At 33.7% G+C, this 15,689-nt stretch overlaps 1 protein-coding gene across 1 annotated transcript in view; it reads left to right on the forward strand.

The window, feature by feature from the left end:
• LOC130895697 (DNA polymerase alpha catalytic subunit) overlaps nucleotides 1–15,689 on the forward strand; it is a 34,466-nt gene that overhangs the window by 9,727 nt on the left and 9,050 nt on the right. The window contains exons 8-11 of the mRNA XM_057803169.1: nucleotides 1,929–2,325; nucleotides 3,895–4,611; nucleotides 8,147–8,640; nucleotides 11,006–11,330. Coding sequence (XP_057659152.1) covers nucleotides 1,929–2,325; nucleotides 3,895–4,611; nucleotides 8,147–8,640; nucleotides 11,006–11,330 — 1,933 coding nt within the window. The remainder of the gene's footprint in view (nucleotides 1–1,928; nucleotides 2,326–3,894; nucleotides 4,612–8,146; nucleotides 8,641–11,005; nucleotides 11,331–15,689) is intronic.

The following is a 15,689-nucleotide window of genomic DNA, read 5'->3' on the forward strand; positions in this document are numbered from 1 at the left end:
TGCTTCAAAGTCTAAAACTGACTTATTGAACTCTGTACACAACACCGCTCTTCGCCTTTGCCTTGGTGCCATTCGCTCAAGCCCCGCCGCTTGTGTTAATGTTGAAGCTAATGAGCCACCATTGTCCTTAAGATGACAATCTCTTCTCCTGTCATATGCTGCTAAAGTATCTTCCAATCCTTCTAATCCTGTCCATTCGCTACTTACCACCACGTCCATAGCTACTAACTCACGATCAATTGTAAAATCAATCCCTCAATTGCTCGCATCTCTACTCCAAAATACCAACCTTTCTTTGCCTTTTTCTCCCCTTTGAAACAAAAATATTCCCATAGTAAATACCTCACTTACCATTTACAATTAACATGAATCCCCTAGCGTCCTTGTAGAGAAAGTATTCTTGGAAATTCTGCATAAAAAATCCTTCGACCTAATTCTCTATGTGGATGCCTACAAAACTAAATCCTGTGTGGGTTGCGCAGTCACTACAAACCACGAACCCATAAGTTCTTTCTGCTTACCCTCGACGTGTAGTGTTTACACTGTGAACTATACAGTATCCTTCAAGCTTTCAAATTTATTTCTCCTCCCCATAAACATATCGCCATATGTACTGACTCTCTTTCATACATACAGTTAATTAAAACCATATTCAACGACCATGCAATAATCCAAAACATTCACGGCATCTACCGAACTCTTAATATAACAGTCTTTCACATCTGGCTTCCATCGCACACTGGAATTGCTGGAAACGAATCTGCAGATTACCATGTCAATGAAGCCGCGATGAATCATCCTGATATTCCGTTCAGCTTGCCAATTATCTGAAGACTAACTTCAAAAATCTTGGCGCGATATATGGAGCAAGAGTACCACATCATTACATAACATCCACCCATCTAGTTTTCACCTTTCCTTAAACTTTTTGAATAGGAGAGAAGCTGTGACAATAAGAAGACTTCGCGTCGACCACACGAAACTTACTCAGGGCTATTTGATGTCGTCCTGTCTGCTAAAGTTGTTCCTGTGTCTGTTAAGCACATCCTCGCCGAGTGCTGAGAATATATTCTACCTCATATCAGCAGTTTCATATGAAAACCAACCTCAAGGAGACACTTAACTGCCCGTCGGAAATGAGAATAAACCTAGAGTTTCTTATAGCCACCAAGCTGTATGAGAAAATATAATTATATAGATTTTGTAACAGTCCTTTATTTAACTTATGTATCATATGATTGTTTTTGTTTGCCAATGACTGGCGCTGTCGAGGCACGTTAAACTGAAATAAAAAAATGCTCTATGAACACATTTTCACAATATATTTTTTGTACAATCTCAAGTATTTTTGTACCTATTTTATTTTTTCTCGTTTTATTAGTTTATCTTTATCTATGTATTCGTAAATAGTATTCGTTAATAAATATATTGCATCTTGAGTTGACTTAGGATTTCTAAATCCAAATTAAAAGTTTGATAGTAAATTGTCACAATATTTTCTAATACTTCGGCTAGGTTTGTCATCAGCGAGATTGAGGATAATTTGCCACGTCATTGCTGTCTTCAGATTTAAAAATTGGTATTACAATGCAATGCTTTTAGAAATTGCCCTGTTTCTAGGGAACTGTTAATTATTGCAGTGAGTTGATGACTTTTAGCATTTCAGCATTGATATTATCATACCCAGGGTGTTTTTTTGGGTTTCAAGTCATTATTAATTATTTGTTTTACTTCACTTTTAGTTACTCTATATAAATATAACAGGTGACAACTAAATTCTTTTCTTTATAGTCAATATTTATTGAATATATTGGACATTTGCTCAATGTCATGAATTATTTGGTTATTGTCTTTGATACTTTGAATCTACTTTCTTTCTGTTTTTAATACTTCATTGACTAGTTTCCATAACTTTTTTTTTATTTTAGGCAACAGATCCAAAGATCGATATTGATAAAGTGTCTTCAAATACTCGAACGTTTTCAAGAATTTTTGGAGTCAATACCAGTTTCCTGGAAATTCTTTTTCTGGAAAGGAAAATTAAAGGTCCTTGCTGGTTGGATATATCGAATCCAGTACCAGTTTCGAATCCTTTGAGTTGGTGTCACTTTGAAGTGAATTGTATGAAAATGTTCGATTTGAATTTGACAGTGGTGGAAAAACCGCTTGCACCACCTCCACTAATAGTAGCGGCAATCAATATCAGAACATGTATCAATAGAAAAACGTGCAATCATGAAGTTGTTATGATATCGTGCTTAACACAAAAGAAATACGCTGTTGATAAGCAACCACCTGATCCACCTTTCCAACAACATTTTTGCGGTAAGTTCATTGAAAACTATTTTATTTTTTACCAATCGATACATATGTTTCTCAAGTATACAAAGTTTTATTATCAAAATAGTTTTCTTGTATTGTAGGTGAGGGTAAATTTCTGCATTTTTCAGTTTTTCATTTATTGACAGAACAGGAAAACTGATTTCACTCAGTTTCAGCATGGGTTAGTCAGATCTGGTTGTTAGCTAAATGCCCATGATACTAGAAACCAAATTGAAGCTAAACTTATTTGGGAATTCAAGTTTTTGTGGAAAAAATGGGTCAAACTCCTGCGGTCCTTTGCTTTGACAAAATATGAAGTTTTCAAGTCAACTATATTTTATGAAATTACAGTACAAAAAATTCTTTAAACAAAAATCAGCACAAAATGGAGTTACATGTTGATTTTGTAACTCCCAGTAGATGCTGAAATCAAAAAGCCTTCTGAGAAAGATATCATTTTGTGGAACGTAGTGCTATTGCTTTCTGTCATTTTAAATAGTTTCATATCCATCAGGGTAAACCATAAGTAGTAATCTGGCAACATAATGACGGAACAAATTTCTTTTTTTACCAAAGAATTTTATAACTGCGTGGTTTTAATGTCGGGAACAGTTGCTTATGGGATTTTCTTTCCATCAGTCGCTTTTCCTTCTCTGCAGCTTGTTTTCGTTTTTGAATGACTTCTTGCTGCACATTCCGTTAGTTTTAGTTTGATGTGGATATAAGCAACAGGAATTTTAATCCTTCACTACTCCGTCTCCTCATTATAATATATAGATTTTCTATGGTTATAGGTTCCCAGGAGTATGTTTCCTAATTTAATTCCTGTAGATTATTCCATTGGATTTTTTTAAATATCTTTTCTAGGGTTTTCTTTATTGTCCTCTAGCAGATTCCACCGAAAGGTTCAGGACTGACAAATCTGTCTATTCTTTATCCTCCAATTCAGTAGCTACTTGCCAACTAGAGGGTTTACCTCGATTTTGCAAGTCGAACGCCTCGCGTGACTCAGTATCACAGGGTCCAGGCGTACAAACCCAACAAGGGCTGGATCTCTCACCTTCGGATCTAGCGTTACAATTCGAAGCCATGAGGACAGCAGATAAGCTGAACATCCACAGACAACTGCAGGTCGGATCAATCTGGCACCAAGACGGATCCAGGATGAATGGCGTCGCCGGAGCAGACTTCTGAGGAGGACACCTCAAAATAAGGGAATATTTTTCGCTTGGGGAAAATATCAAAATCAAATTAATATTAAGTGGAAGTATAAAGAAAATATTTTTAAGAAAAAAAAATATAAAATAAAAAAATTTATATATAATTTTGTCAAAAATTTATTTATAAGCAAAAATTAAATATCACTAAAAAAGACTAAAATTTCCAGTGCCTTAAGCTGTGCTTGCAATCTACGTCGCAAGAAATTTATTAGAAAATTCAAGAAAATGATTGGGGAGTGATATATTTTTAATTTAGGTCTCCAACATTTGGGACCTTCTTTCTAAAAATTAATATAAATTAATATAATTACCTATCATTTGTCTATGAGTAATTTTCTCTTCTTGATTTCAGTTATTTCATCACCTGCAGACCAGATGTTACCAATTAACATACACGATTCTCTAAATAAGTACAAAGCAACAAAAGTACAAAAAATGGATTCTGAAAAGGGTTTATTGAACTATTTTGTTAACCAGTTTTCTACGATCGATCCAGATCTTATAGTAGGACACGACCTTCAAGGCTACCAAATTAACATCTTAGCAGACAGATTATCAAAAATGAACACAAACATTTTCAACAAATTGGGACGTTTGAAAAGATCGGAGAAGAAGAATTTAGAAAAAAGTCTGTTTGCAGGAAGATTAGTTTGTGATATAAAAATATCTGCCAAAGAATTGATCAAATCTCGGTCTTATGATTTGGATACACTTACTCAAGTTGTTTTGAAATTAAACGAAAATCAAAGAATGGAGCTAGAACCTGACGATATTCCCAAAATGTTCAAAACATCTCAAGACGTACTCAAATTAATATCATTTACCATGCAAGACACCATGTACATTCTCAAAATTATGTACAATTTAAACGTCATTCCATTGGCGTTACAAATCACTAATATCGCCGGTAACGTTATGTCTAAAACCCTCATGGGAGGCAGATCGGAAAGAAACGAATTTTTATTATTACATGCGTTTTCAGAAAAAGGATTTATACTTCCAGATAAAGAATATAAGACTAAAAGAGATACTGCCAAATCTTCAAAGAAAAAACCTACTTATGCAGGAGGTAAGGCATAATCCTGTTATATACTCTTCTTTCTTTAACTTTCCAAACTTCCTTCAAAATTGCTACAGTTTCGGGTGAGAACAATAGACCTCCGCAATAGTTTACAAGCGCGGATCCCAGGTGGGGTCATGGGGGTCATGACCCCCTCCCCTTAATTCCCGATTGATTAACTTGGTTTTTTGTTTTTTATAAAAGGGCGTAAGTAGGAATATGTGAAAGTACGAATTATTTTACACCGTGGATAAAGGGAGCCAGTACCCCCAAATATGTTGAATATCAAAACAATACCTAATAAAACAAAAATAAAATGCTCAGGAAATTCAATACTAGGAAGTAGAAGAATCTGACATAAACTAATTAATATGAATCAAATCAAACTGATCGAAAAAAGAACCGGGAGTTGGTCTAGGGCTCTATGGGTAAACGACTTAGGAGTTGGTCTACTCGAAAAACTCAAATTTCCGTAAAAGAACTAGCAAACTTAAGAATCGACTCACTCGAAGAGTCGGTTGGTTTTTGGGATAGACGAGAAAGTTGAACTAGTGAGGGAAGGCAAGATTCAACCTCCATCCTGAGATTATTTGTGGTATTGTCTAATCTTTTTTATCATGTTGCAGGCTATTGAGAGTCATCTGTACATTAAATATATTCAAACCATTGGAGACTTTGCAAGTCGAAAATTATATCTGAATCGGATGTGTAAGTCGTATCCAGAATATACAAGGTGAACCTTGGATGTTGTTGAGTTCACCTTTGTTTCTATTAGAACCAAGCGGGAGGCTAGTTCAACTCTGGAATAGAAAGTGCTATCATGCTATATGTTTTTCTTTTTTGCAGAAGATCATTGTATCATTTTTTAATCTTCCAATCTTCTTTAACTTTTCTTTGTCGTCTTCTGTCAGTGTCTAAACTTCATCATTATTTGAGACTACTGGGTGAAAGGGCCCTTTCTATATTTGGGATGAAATTTAGTAGACATGATCCTGCTTGTATCCGTCAATTCAGGGGTTGAATACATAAGATTGCCAATCAAAAGTATTTAAAATTTGTCACTTTCCAAGTTTTTTCCATCAAATACAAAATCTATTAAATTATTTTATAGTATGCAATCAAATTCGACACAAAATTTTTGTTATCGCCTTCAAAATAGGCTTCTTGTAAACCTCGGTCATAATGGTCTTCAGTATCTTGAGCGAATCAATTTTTATTGCATTAATGGATGCGCGGATTTTTGAGTTTCGGAAAGAGGAAAAGTCACAGAGACGCTCTTTCGTGATTGGCCAAAAAAAACTACATTATTGACCTTTTGACACTGTGGAAAGAATTTTTGAATTACCATTTGCTGGAATTTTGGACAATTTCCTCAACTACGTTGTTAAATATCTCTTTTGCGACCTCTACTCGACGTTGTTTTTGCAAAATATTTAGGTCTTTTGCTAGAAGTCCAGCAGTGACACATGTCATACCCAAAATATTAATTAAAATATGTTCAATCGATCCATAGGAGAATGTCAGAAGCTTCTGCTATCTCTGTAGACAAGACGATTTTCGAACACCAGCTCTTTAACTTTTTTGATGTAATCGTAGTCAATGGAGGTGAACTGAATACTTTGTGATACTCAAAAACTTGTGTTCACATTAAAGTAGGCTTCCCATAATATTTCTGCAACATTTTCGACGGTTTCAGAGCCAGAATCTTCACAAGCTTTCTTTGTGATCCGTGTGGCAAATAAGTGTCTGCTGGTTTACATGTTTACTCTGTGGTTTAGAAGTTTGTTCTTAAGTAGATTTTAGTTATTATTAAAATTAATGCCAAGTTAATCGACGTTTAGAAGACATGTCCTGCTGGCATTCGTCATGGTAGTGGTTGAACGATTCTTTGACATAGGAAGTCATACATATCTGGATACCACGAGGAACAATCTCTCAAAGGTACAAAGACTGGCTTGTTTATGTGCAACCGGGCCCATGAAATCTGGCCCAGCTGCACTAGAAGTTATTCTAAATCTTCCCCAAATGGTACTGGAAAGCGTGTCAGAGAAAAAATCACTTAGAATCACCAAAGAAAAGTCGCTGCTAAATAGTGACCAAACATGGGATATGCTTCAGGATGATGCATCGAAAAAATTTAGCTTTGAGAAAAACTTTACCTCAATAATAAACTGTAAAAGCATGTGGGATGAAAACACCATACAAGAAATGAATAGAAATGTCATTAAATGGTATACGAATGGATCAAAAACAGCAGACGGAACTGGAATAGGAGTGTAAGGGCCCTGAACCAAATATTATAAATTCCAAACTCGTTTGGGATTGCCTAGAAAAATTAAACGAACCGTACAATGAATTCCGGAACACATGGATCCTGTTTGTACTCGACAATTTTTGTTGGTTGAATTTCCCATCAGGTTCCTAAGAGAGTTAGAGGTTGTAATTCACTTGGATGATCTACTGTTCATCAAGTACAAAGTCTACTGTCGTAATTATTTTTTTAATTGTAATCGATCCCATATACTTTAGTAATTCAACCTCCGAGTTAACTTACTTCACAAACTTACCTTACTAAATAAATCCAAACCATTGGAGTCTTGGTATTTTGATAAAGTATACAGTACATTGATGTCATTAATTTCAGCATTGTATTGATTCTTCATTCACTACACCGTATATGTTTCCTATCACTCTCTTTTTCAATTTCCTCAACCTTTCTTTGTTGTCCTCTGTCAGCGTCAAAGCTTCACTGCTATATAGGAGATATCCTCATGCTATTGCTTAAAAAGACCATCTTTCAACCGTGTTGTGTACTTTTGCATTTTTATGGTTCAGTACCTAGTTCTTAACAGGACCTTAATGGTTTAAATTATTGTCAACCAAATTACCAAGGTATTATAAGGCTGTGTCTCTCTTGGAGAATCTGCAATTAAATATTTTGTTAATATTATATGCAATAACTTTTGCTGGACTCACAGAAATTTTTCTTCCCGCTAAGTTACCTACTGAAGACACTTGACTGAAGCTTTAGGAGGGGCTGGGCCTACTGATTAATAGACCTCTATAACGTCTCATATTTTTACTATTTCGCTATTTTCATTTTTATTGGCGCTTTATTTTTGTATATTGAACTTTGTTCTCTTTATCTTTGTTTATTTCGTGAATATTGTTAGTCTCCAGCACTTTAGAAATGTCATACAAAGTTGGTACGATCTTTGTATTATTTCTTCTTAGTTAATTATTTCCATTATCTTTTTTCTAAAGTTTTTCTTGATATTATTACTTTCTATATGAAAATTTTATCTCCATTATGTTCCAGAATTCTTTTTACATCTTTCTTTTTGCTTCTAATATGACCTTCACTCTTTTTTATTTTTTTGTACTGCACTCTATTAGCTCAGTAATTCAATTCTTTATTTTAGTTTTGTTGCTCTATATTGTAGTTTATTGCTTTTCTGTTTTTACGTTTATCATGAAGTATTTGTTTCTGTTTTCATATTTTTATTTCTTTCATAAAATGGAAATAATAAAATTATTTTTTTAGGTTTGGTGTTGGAACCAAAAATAGGTTTTTACGACAACCTCATTTTGCTAATGGACTTCAATTCGTTGTATCCCAGCATCATACAAGAATATAATATCTGTTTCACTACATTGCCTGTTAGTGATAACGACGAGAACCTGTTTTTACCAGACAGTAGTCTGCCTCCTGGTATTTTACCAACAGAAATTAGAAAATTGGTGGAAAGTCGACGTCAGGTTAAAGAATTGATGAAAAAACCTGATGTACCTAATGACTTACGTATGCAATACGATATTAGACAAATGGCTTTGAAATTAACAGCTAACAGTATGTATGGTTGTTTGGGTTTTTCAAATTCGAGATTCTACGCCAAAAATTTAGCCGCTCTAGTTACACAAAAAGGTAGAGAAATATTGACGAATACCAGGGATATGATACAAAAAATGAATTACAATGTTGTGTACGGAGACACAGATAGTATTATGATCAACACTAATATTTTAGATTACGATCAGGTAAGTTTATACAAACTATGAGGTATCCATATTTAATAATGGGATATTTTTACTTATGATCAATACCAATATTCTATCTATATTAAACAATGCTGGAAGTCTTCCTCTGTCAGCTCCTCCAAGATGTATACTGCTTCCTTTTTCACAGCTCAAATCTTCTTTATAATTTCTTCTGAAAAAAAATTGATGGAAATGCTGCATTCTTAACAAAATGTTCCACAAAGTGTTTTTTGTGTAACCTTTAGTTTAAAAAATAATGAAAAAAATATAATAAAATCATTTGGTTTAGGAATAAAGGTCTTCTACTGTCTGTATAATCTACACTTTACTATAAAATATTGACTTATTGGCAAAATCATATGATTTCTAGTTTCTTATGAAATATTCGTCCACTGCATTCTTACCGCGCTATGATGTTGGACATAAACACAAAACTTTTACTTATGGGATAGATAATTTCGAAGTTGATTTGTCATATTTTCTGGTATTCAAATTAATGTATTGCAGTGGTTGAATATTATGGTACCCTCTTGATAAGTATCAACTTCGCAAAAGAATTGAGTCGTTTTTGACTTTGTTTTCTCCTCTTCTTTCGTCAATCGTTATTAGTCCAATTCTGGCTCCATTTATGTATAAAATCCATCTTCATTGGGGCTATGATCACGCGCCCATTATATATATATATATATATATATATATATATATATATATATATATATATATATATATTAACCCAAGGACGTTTCTCGATATCAATTCATCGACTTTTTTATTTCTTGAAAAGTAGCAATATCATAAAATGAGTAAAAGAACATTCAATTTACATGTAGTCCCAAGGCTTTTCACGTTGTATATACACTGAAAAAAGTTAGTAAATTATAAAAACTGGATTCTTTCAACAAGGTGAACAACTGTAATTTTAGTAATCTTATATTGTAATTATTTGTTAATGAAGGTTTCTGTTTGCCCCTGGCTCTTCCCATTCCTCTACTCTCTTCTTTCTCTCTTCCAATTTTCTCTTACCTCTCTCCTACTTTTCTCTTCCTTTTCTTCTTGCATTTCCTATTCCACTTTCGTCCTCTCTTTTTTCTCCTCTATTTCATATGTTTACATAGCTAGTTTTAGCAGTTGTTGTACTTCTCATAATTTTACATTCCGCAATAAGGTTTTTCGTCTGCTTTTTACTTTTCTGCCTCTTCCCATTCCTTTTACTTTTCTCTTCCCTTTCCTACTCCATTTTCTCTTACCTTTCCTCTTCCATTTCCTTTCTCTCCTCGATTTCATATGTTTACATAGCTAGTTTTAACACTTATTGTAATTTAAATATTTTTATATTTTAATTATTTCCAGATAAGGTTTCCTGTCTGCCTTTTCCTCTTCTGCCTCTTCCCATTCCTTTAACTTCTTCCTTTTCCTACTCCCTTTCTCTTCCATTTCCTTCCTCTCCTTCTCTCCTCGATTCCATATGTTTACATAGCTAGTTTTACCACTTGTTGTAATTTTAATTATTCTATATTGTAATTATTCCCCGATAAAGTTTTTTGTCTGCCTTTTCCTCTTCTGACTCTACTCATTCCTTTTACTTTATTCTTCCTTTCCCTTCTCCATTTTCTCTTACCTTTCCTCTTCCTTTTCCTTCCTCTCTTTCTCTTTTAGATTCCATCTATTTACATAGCTAGTTTTACCGCTTGTTGTAATTTTAATAATTTTATATTGTAATTATTTCCACACAAGGTTTTCCGTCTGCTTTTTCCTCTTCTGCCTCTTCCCATTCTTTTTACTTTCTTCTTCCTTTTTCTTCTCCATTTTCTCTTACCTTTACTCATCCATTTCCTTCCTCTCTTTCTCTCCTCGATTCCATATGCTTACATGCTAGTTGTACCACTTGTTGTAATTTTAATTATTTTATATTGTAATTATTCGTTAATAATGTTTTTCGTTCGCTATTTCCTCTTCGACTATATTCCATTTCTCCCCCCTTTTATTTTCCCTTTCCTCTCTCACTTCCCACTTCTTTCTCTCCTCAATTCCATCTGTTTACATATTTAGCTATTTTCACCTTTTGTGGTAATTTTAATAATTTTATATTGTAACTATTCCTTAATAAGGGTTTCCGTTTGTGTCTTCCTCGTGTGCCTTTTCCCTTTCCTCTTACCTTTTTTCTTCCATTTCCTCTTTTGCTTCCTTTCTCTCTTACTTTCCTAGTTACCACAAATTTACTGCTTGTTGGTTTATTATATCACATTTTTTGTACCTTTTAATTCTACTTAATATATTCTTATATTTATGTTTATATTTCATGGAATTTATTGATTTATGTTGTCTATTTCTAATTTACAATTTTACAATTCATGTATCTTTTTAGGTATTCAAAATCGGTTTGAAAATCAAACAAGAAGTCAATAAATTGTACAAACAAATTGAACTCGATATAGACGGCGTATTCAAATATTTACTACTTTTGAAGAAGAAGAAGTACGCGGCGGTGTCGCTATCGAAAGATAAAAATGGTAAATTGGTTGCTGTCAAAGAATATAAAGGATTAGACATTGTTAGAAGAGATTGGTCGCAACTTTCTTCCGAAGCTGGAAAGTTCATTTTACAGCAGATCCTCAGCGACCAGACAGCTGACGAAAGGATAGAAAACATACATGAGTATTTGAGGAAAATACGAGAAGATTTACTACAGGGTAAAATTTAATATGCATATTTTTGTTAAACTACATAATTTCGGATCATACGAGCCCTGTCTCTGAGAAACCATGTTTTTTAAAAGAATTCACCTACCAACAAAAAATGAAATAAACAATTTCGTTTATTATTGATAACATTTATTTAAGTTGAATTTAAAACACTGAATTTTTGTAAAAAAAAGGTTTTTTGTCTTTTTATATCAACAAAATCACATAAAATTAATTCATCACTGTATTAAACCTCCTGGATTATATTGCTCCATTTCATACTATCAACTATGATTTGGCAATTCTGGAACGGTTCTCGCGGGATTGGATCTGAACTTTTTCTTCATCTTATATCACAAAGTTTCCGTACGAATTGCTGGAAGTCTATTTTAAAACTGGAATATTGTTTTTTGACATCCAATCTTATCCTTTTTTCAGCCCTTTCAAACAAACTCTAAATCTGATGGTGACTTTGACATAACACTAAACTTACCATCTAATACTTATTCTGACAGTACAGTACACATCTACCATGTATAAAATCAGTTACTCCCAAACTTGACGAAATCTTTAAATAATATAATAAAAAAGTAGCTTTCAAATAAAATTTGACACTTCAATCCGCCTTGTTTATATTCTGCTAAAAAATAGATTGGTTAATCTAAGATGTTACTCACCAACCTTTCACAGAAGTGACAGCAAATTATTCACTAATAGATGCTCACTTGCCTTACACGTTTTCTATGTAGGTCTTTCTATGGATTATGAATCTGCCAAAGCTTAAATAACTGAAAATGAATGCAAAAAAACGCCTGTTCTTAAAAACCACATATATTACTCAAAATGATCCAATATTAGTGTGATCTATGTATATCTATTAGATTTCCAAAAAACGTTTATAATAAATTCAATGTCATCAGTAATCAACTAACTTTACCTATAGATTAGATTTCATTAATAACCTAATTTACTCTAACCTATAAAAATTGTGTCATTCATAATCTAACCCAGGTATGGGCAACCTTTGACATGCTGAGGGCCAAACTTTAGCGTGCAAAACGTTCGCGGGCCGCGTTTAAAAGTACTTAGTGCATTTTAAAGTAGTGATAATATTTTTTTGCGATAGATATTAGACATGAAATAATACGACAATGTTATTATTGTATTATGTATTTATTATTGGCATGTATGTGTATATTGACTATGTGATTATTGTATTTATTAAAATAACAAAATGAAATTTTAAAAAATGGTACAACATTATAATTAAATAGTTACATTTGCAATTGTTACAAACTACAAAAGTTAAATACACTGAAATCAATGAGACACTTGAGCTTGAATTTGGGAAACTAATCCATCGATATTTGGATGAATTCCACTGATACAAAGACGTAAAGAATTTTCCAAATTATAGTCAGTCAGTCTTGTACGATGTGTTGATTTATTAACTTTCATCAATGAAAATAACTGTTCGCATTTATAAGTACTGCCAAACGCAGAAATCAATCTTCTTGCGAATTTTCTAAGCTGCGGAAAATCGTCTAGGTATTTTTTGTAGAAATCGCACAACTCTACGTCTTCAAATTTGGATTTTAGGAGTGAGTTTTCTTGAATATCGATTAACTCCATTTGTAAGTGTATTGGAGCATTTTGTACTTTACATTTTGTAGGGGTAGCAAATAAATTGAAACATTCTTCCATGTTTTTGAAGTCGCTAATTCTGTTCGAAAATTGTTCCGACAGTAATTTGAGTTCCTCATCATATTGAGCATAAGCAATATTTTCATACGCAGAGAGCGTGTTGAAATGGTAACTGTTACGAGACTGCTTCTGTGACTCCCACAAGCGTAGTTTGATCTGAAACGCTTTTAAATGGCTGTACAAATCATTTACTAACTGTCCTTGTTTTTGAAGTTTCAAATTTAAATCATTCAAATAGCCTGTAAGATAGACCAGAAATGCTAAATCACATATCCATTTTGGGTCACTCAATTCAGATAGTGGCTTATCTTTTATTTTCATAAAGTCTGCTATCTCATTTCTAAGCTCGTAAAACCGTTTCAACATTTTTCCTTTGCTCATCCATCTGACTTCACAATAATATTTTACGTCGTTATATTCAGCTGATATTTCATCCAAAAACGTCTTGAACTGACGATGGTTAAGCCCTCGGGATCGAATAAAATTGATGGTTTTTACTACCACATTCATAACATTGTGGAGTCGAATGGACTTAGAAGTTCTGTTGGTGGATAATGCAATGAAGGACTATCAAATCATCTTTTTGCACATTTCATTCTGTTGCTTTTTCATTCAAAATTCCGATGAAACCTTTTCGTAAGCCGACCATAGAAGGTGCACCATCAGTGCATACTCCAATTAATTTTGACCATGGCAAGCCAAAACTTGTGAATACCTTTTGAACTTCATTAAAAATATCCTCTCCTGTAGTGGTTGCTTTTAGCGGCTGTAAAGCTAGCAATTCCTCAGTAACAGTGAACTCCTTATCAATACCTCGAATAAATATAGCCAGTTGAACTGCGTCAGACAAATCGGTGCTCTCGTCTAATGCTATGGAAAATGATTCAAAACCAGCCATACTGTCAGTCAATGTTGTTTTTATATCATTAGCCATCATTTCTATACGTCGAACAACAGTTCGTATTTCTTTTCAGGACACAAAACACCGCAAACTTCTAACATACACTCCTTGATAAATTCTCCTTCGGCAAATGGTTTTAATGCCTTTGCCAATCAATTTTGAGCTAACTATAAAACTAGCTTTCACAACATTATCAAGTTGTGTTCTTTGTTTATGAAACATTTGTTGCTGTTTTTCAATATTTGCTCTAAGCTTCTGGATTTTTTCTGTTCTTAATTGTCCTGTCAGTGAGTGCTGTGTAGCATGCTTAGTTGAGTAATGCCTCTTTATATTGAATTCTTTCATTACTGAAATGGATTCATTACAAAGCAAACAAATAGGCTTACCATTGTGCAAGATAAAAAAGAATTCTTCAGTCCATTTTTCTTGAAACTGGCGACCCTCTGTATCTACTTTTCGTTTCTTTCCACCAGACATCATTTTTTTTTTACTTTTCGTTCAATAAACTTAATAACAAACTATAGTTATTAACCACTCAAGATGCACACAAATTCACAAAGCAAGTTGACGGCTCTAGCCGTTCGCTAGGATATCGCTTGTCTGAGTTATCACCTCGGTAGCTCAAATAGAACTGAACTAACTTTCGGGCCATCCACCCGCTTATATAGACAAAATGAAGGAATAATCTGGAATAAACTAGTTTAGAATAATCGAGAAGCAATAAATAAAATCTTTTGATGTGTAGCCCGTGAGGCGGCAAACTTCAAAGAATTTGATCGAGCAAGCCGAGTGGCGGTGATTATCAAAGAGTGAGGCGGCAAACATCGAAGGTTTTGATGTTTGCCGCCTCACCGTCACTCCCGTGAGTAAACTAAGGAAACACAAGGAAACTTGTGTAGGCTATGGGATTCATTAGTCTATTGATGACTCCACATTTTTATAGTCTATTCATATCATATCCGGTGCCGGATAAGATGAAAAGCACAAACAAGTGTTTTCTTTTAAAGATATGTACTAGTATAAGTATATGTACTAGTACTAAGTATAAGTACTTAGTTTAGTGTAATATTTTTTTAATTGGGTTTTTCCAAAATGTCTCGCGGGCCGGATCATATCTTACACGGGGCCGGATCCGGCCCGCGGGCCGGCGGTTGCCCATATGTGATCTAACCTATAAACGATCCTAAAATTAGACTGCAATTTCAAAAACATTTGAATAGCAACAATGATCAACAAACTTTATATTATATAATTTAAGCAATATTTCAAGACACTACTTTTCTTGATTAATTAATGTTAGTAATTTTTAACATTGTTATACTTTGACCACATTTTCTGTACCCGATGATGAATACATAAATATTCGTAATATTAGAATATATATTAAGGAGTACACTTTGGTTTTCATTGCCATAATCCCACAACAATTATGTTTACAGGTTACGATTCTCTACTTTTGCACTCCAATTCAGTTTTACATCTCTAATATCTTCCGACACTGTATCCAAGCATTCTTTAAGACTTCCCTCTTTTTCTTGTACTTCCTTCTCTTTCTTCAATCACCGTTTTTACAAATCTATTTTTGGTGTCATTTTAGTATGCTCCAACCATTTCGTCCTTTTAAGCTTTTATGTATCTTGGTACTGCTGGCTACAGATTATTTAGTTCTTTGTTAGTTTTTCTTCTCCAAAGTCCAGCATTTGTTTTTATTTCCTCAACCCCTTATGCTTAACGCAACTGTTGTGGAATTGGACCGTTTTGTA

This window comes from Diorhabda carinulata, chromosome 6 (assembly GCF_026250575.1).
Source record: "Diorhabda carinulata isolate Delta chromosome 6, icDioCari1.1, whole genome shotgun sequence".
In the NCBI taxonomy this organism is placed as follows: domain Eukaryota; kingdom Metazoa; phylum Arthropoda; class Insecta; order Coleoptera; family Chrysomelidae; genus Diorhabda; species Diorhabda carinulata.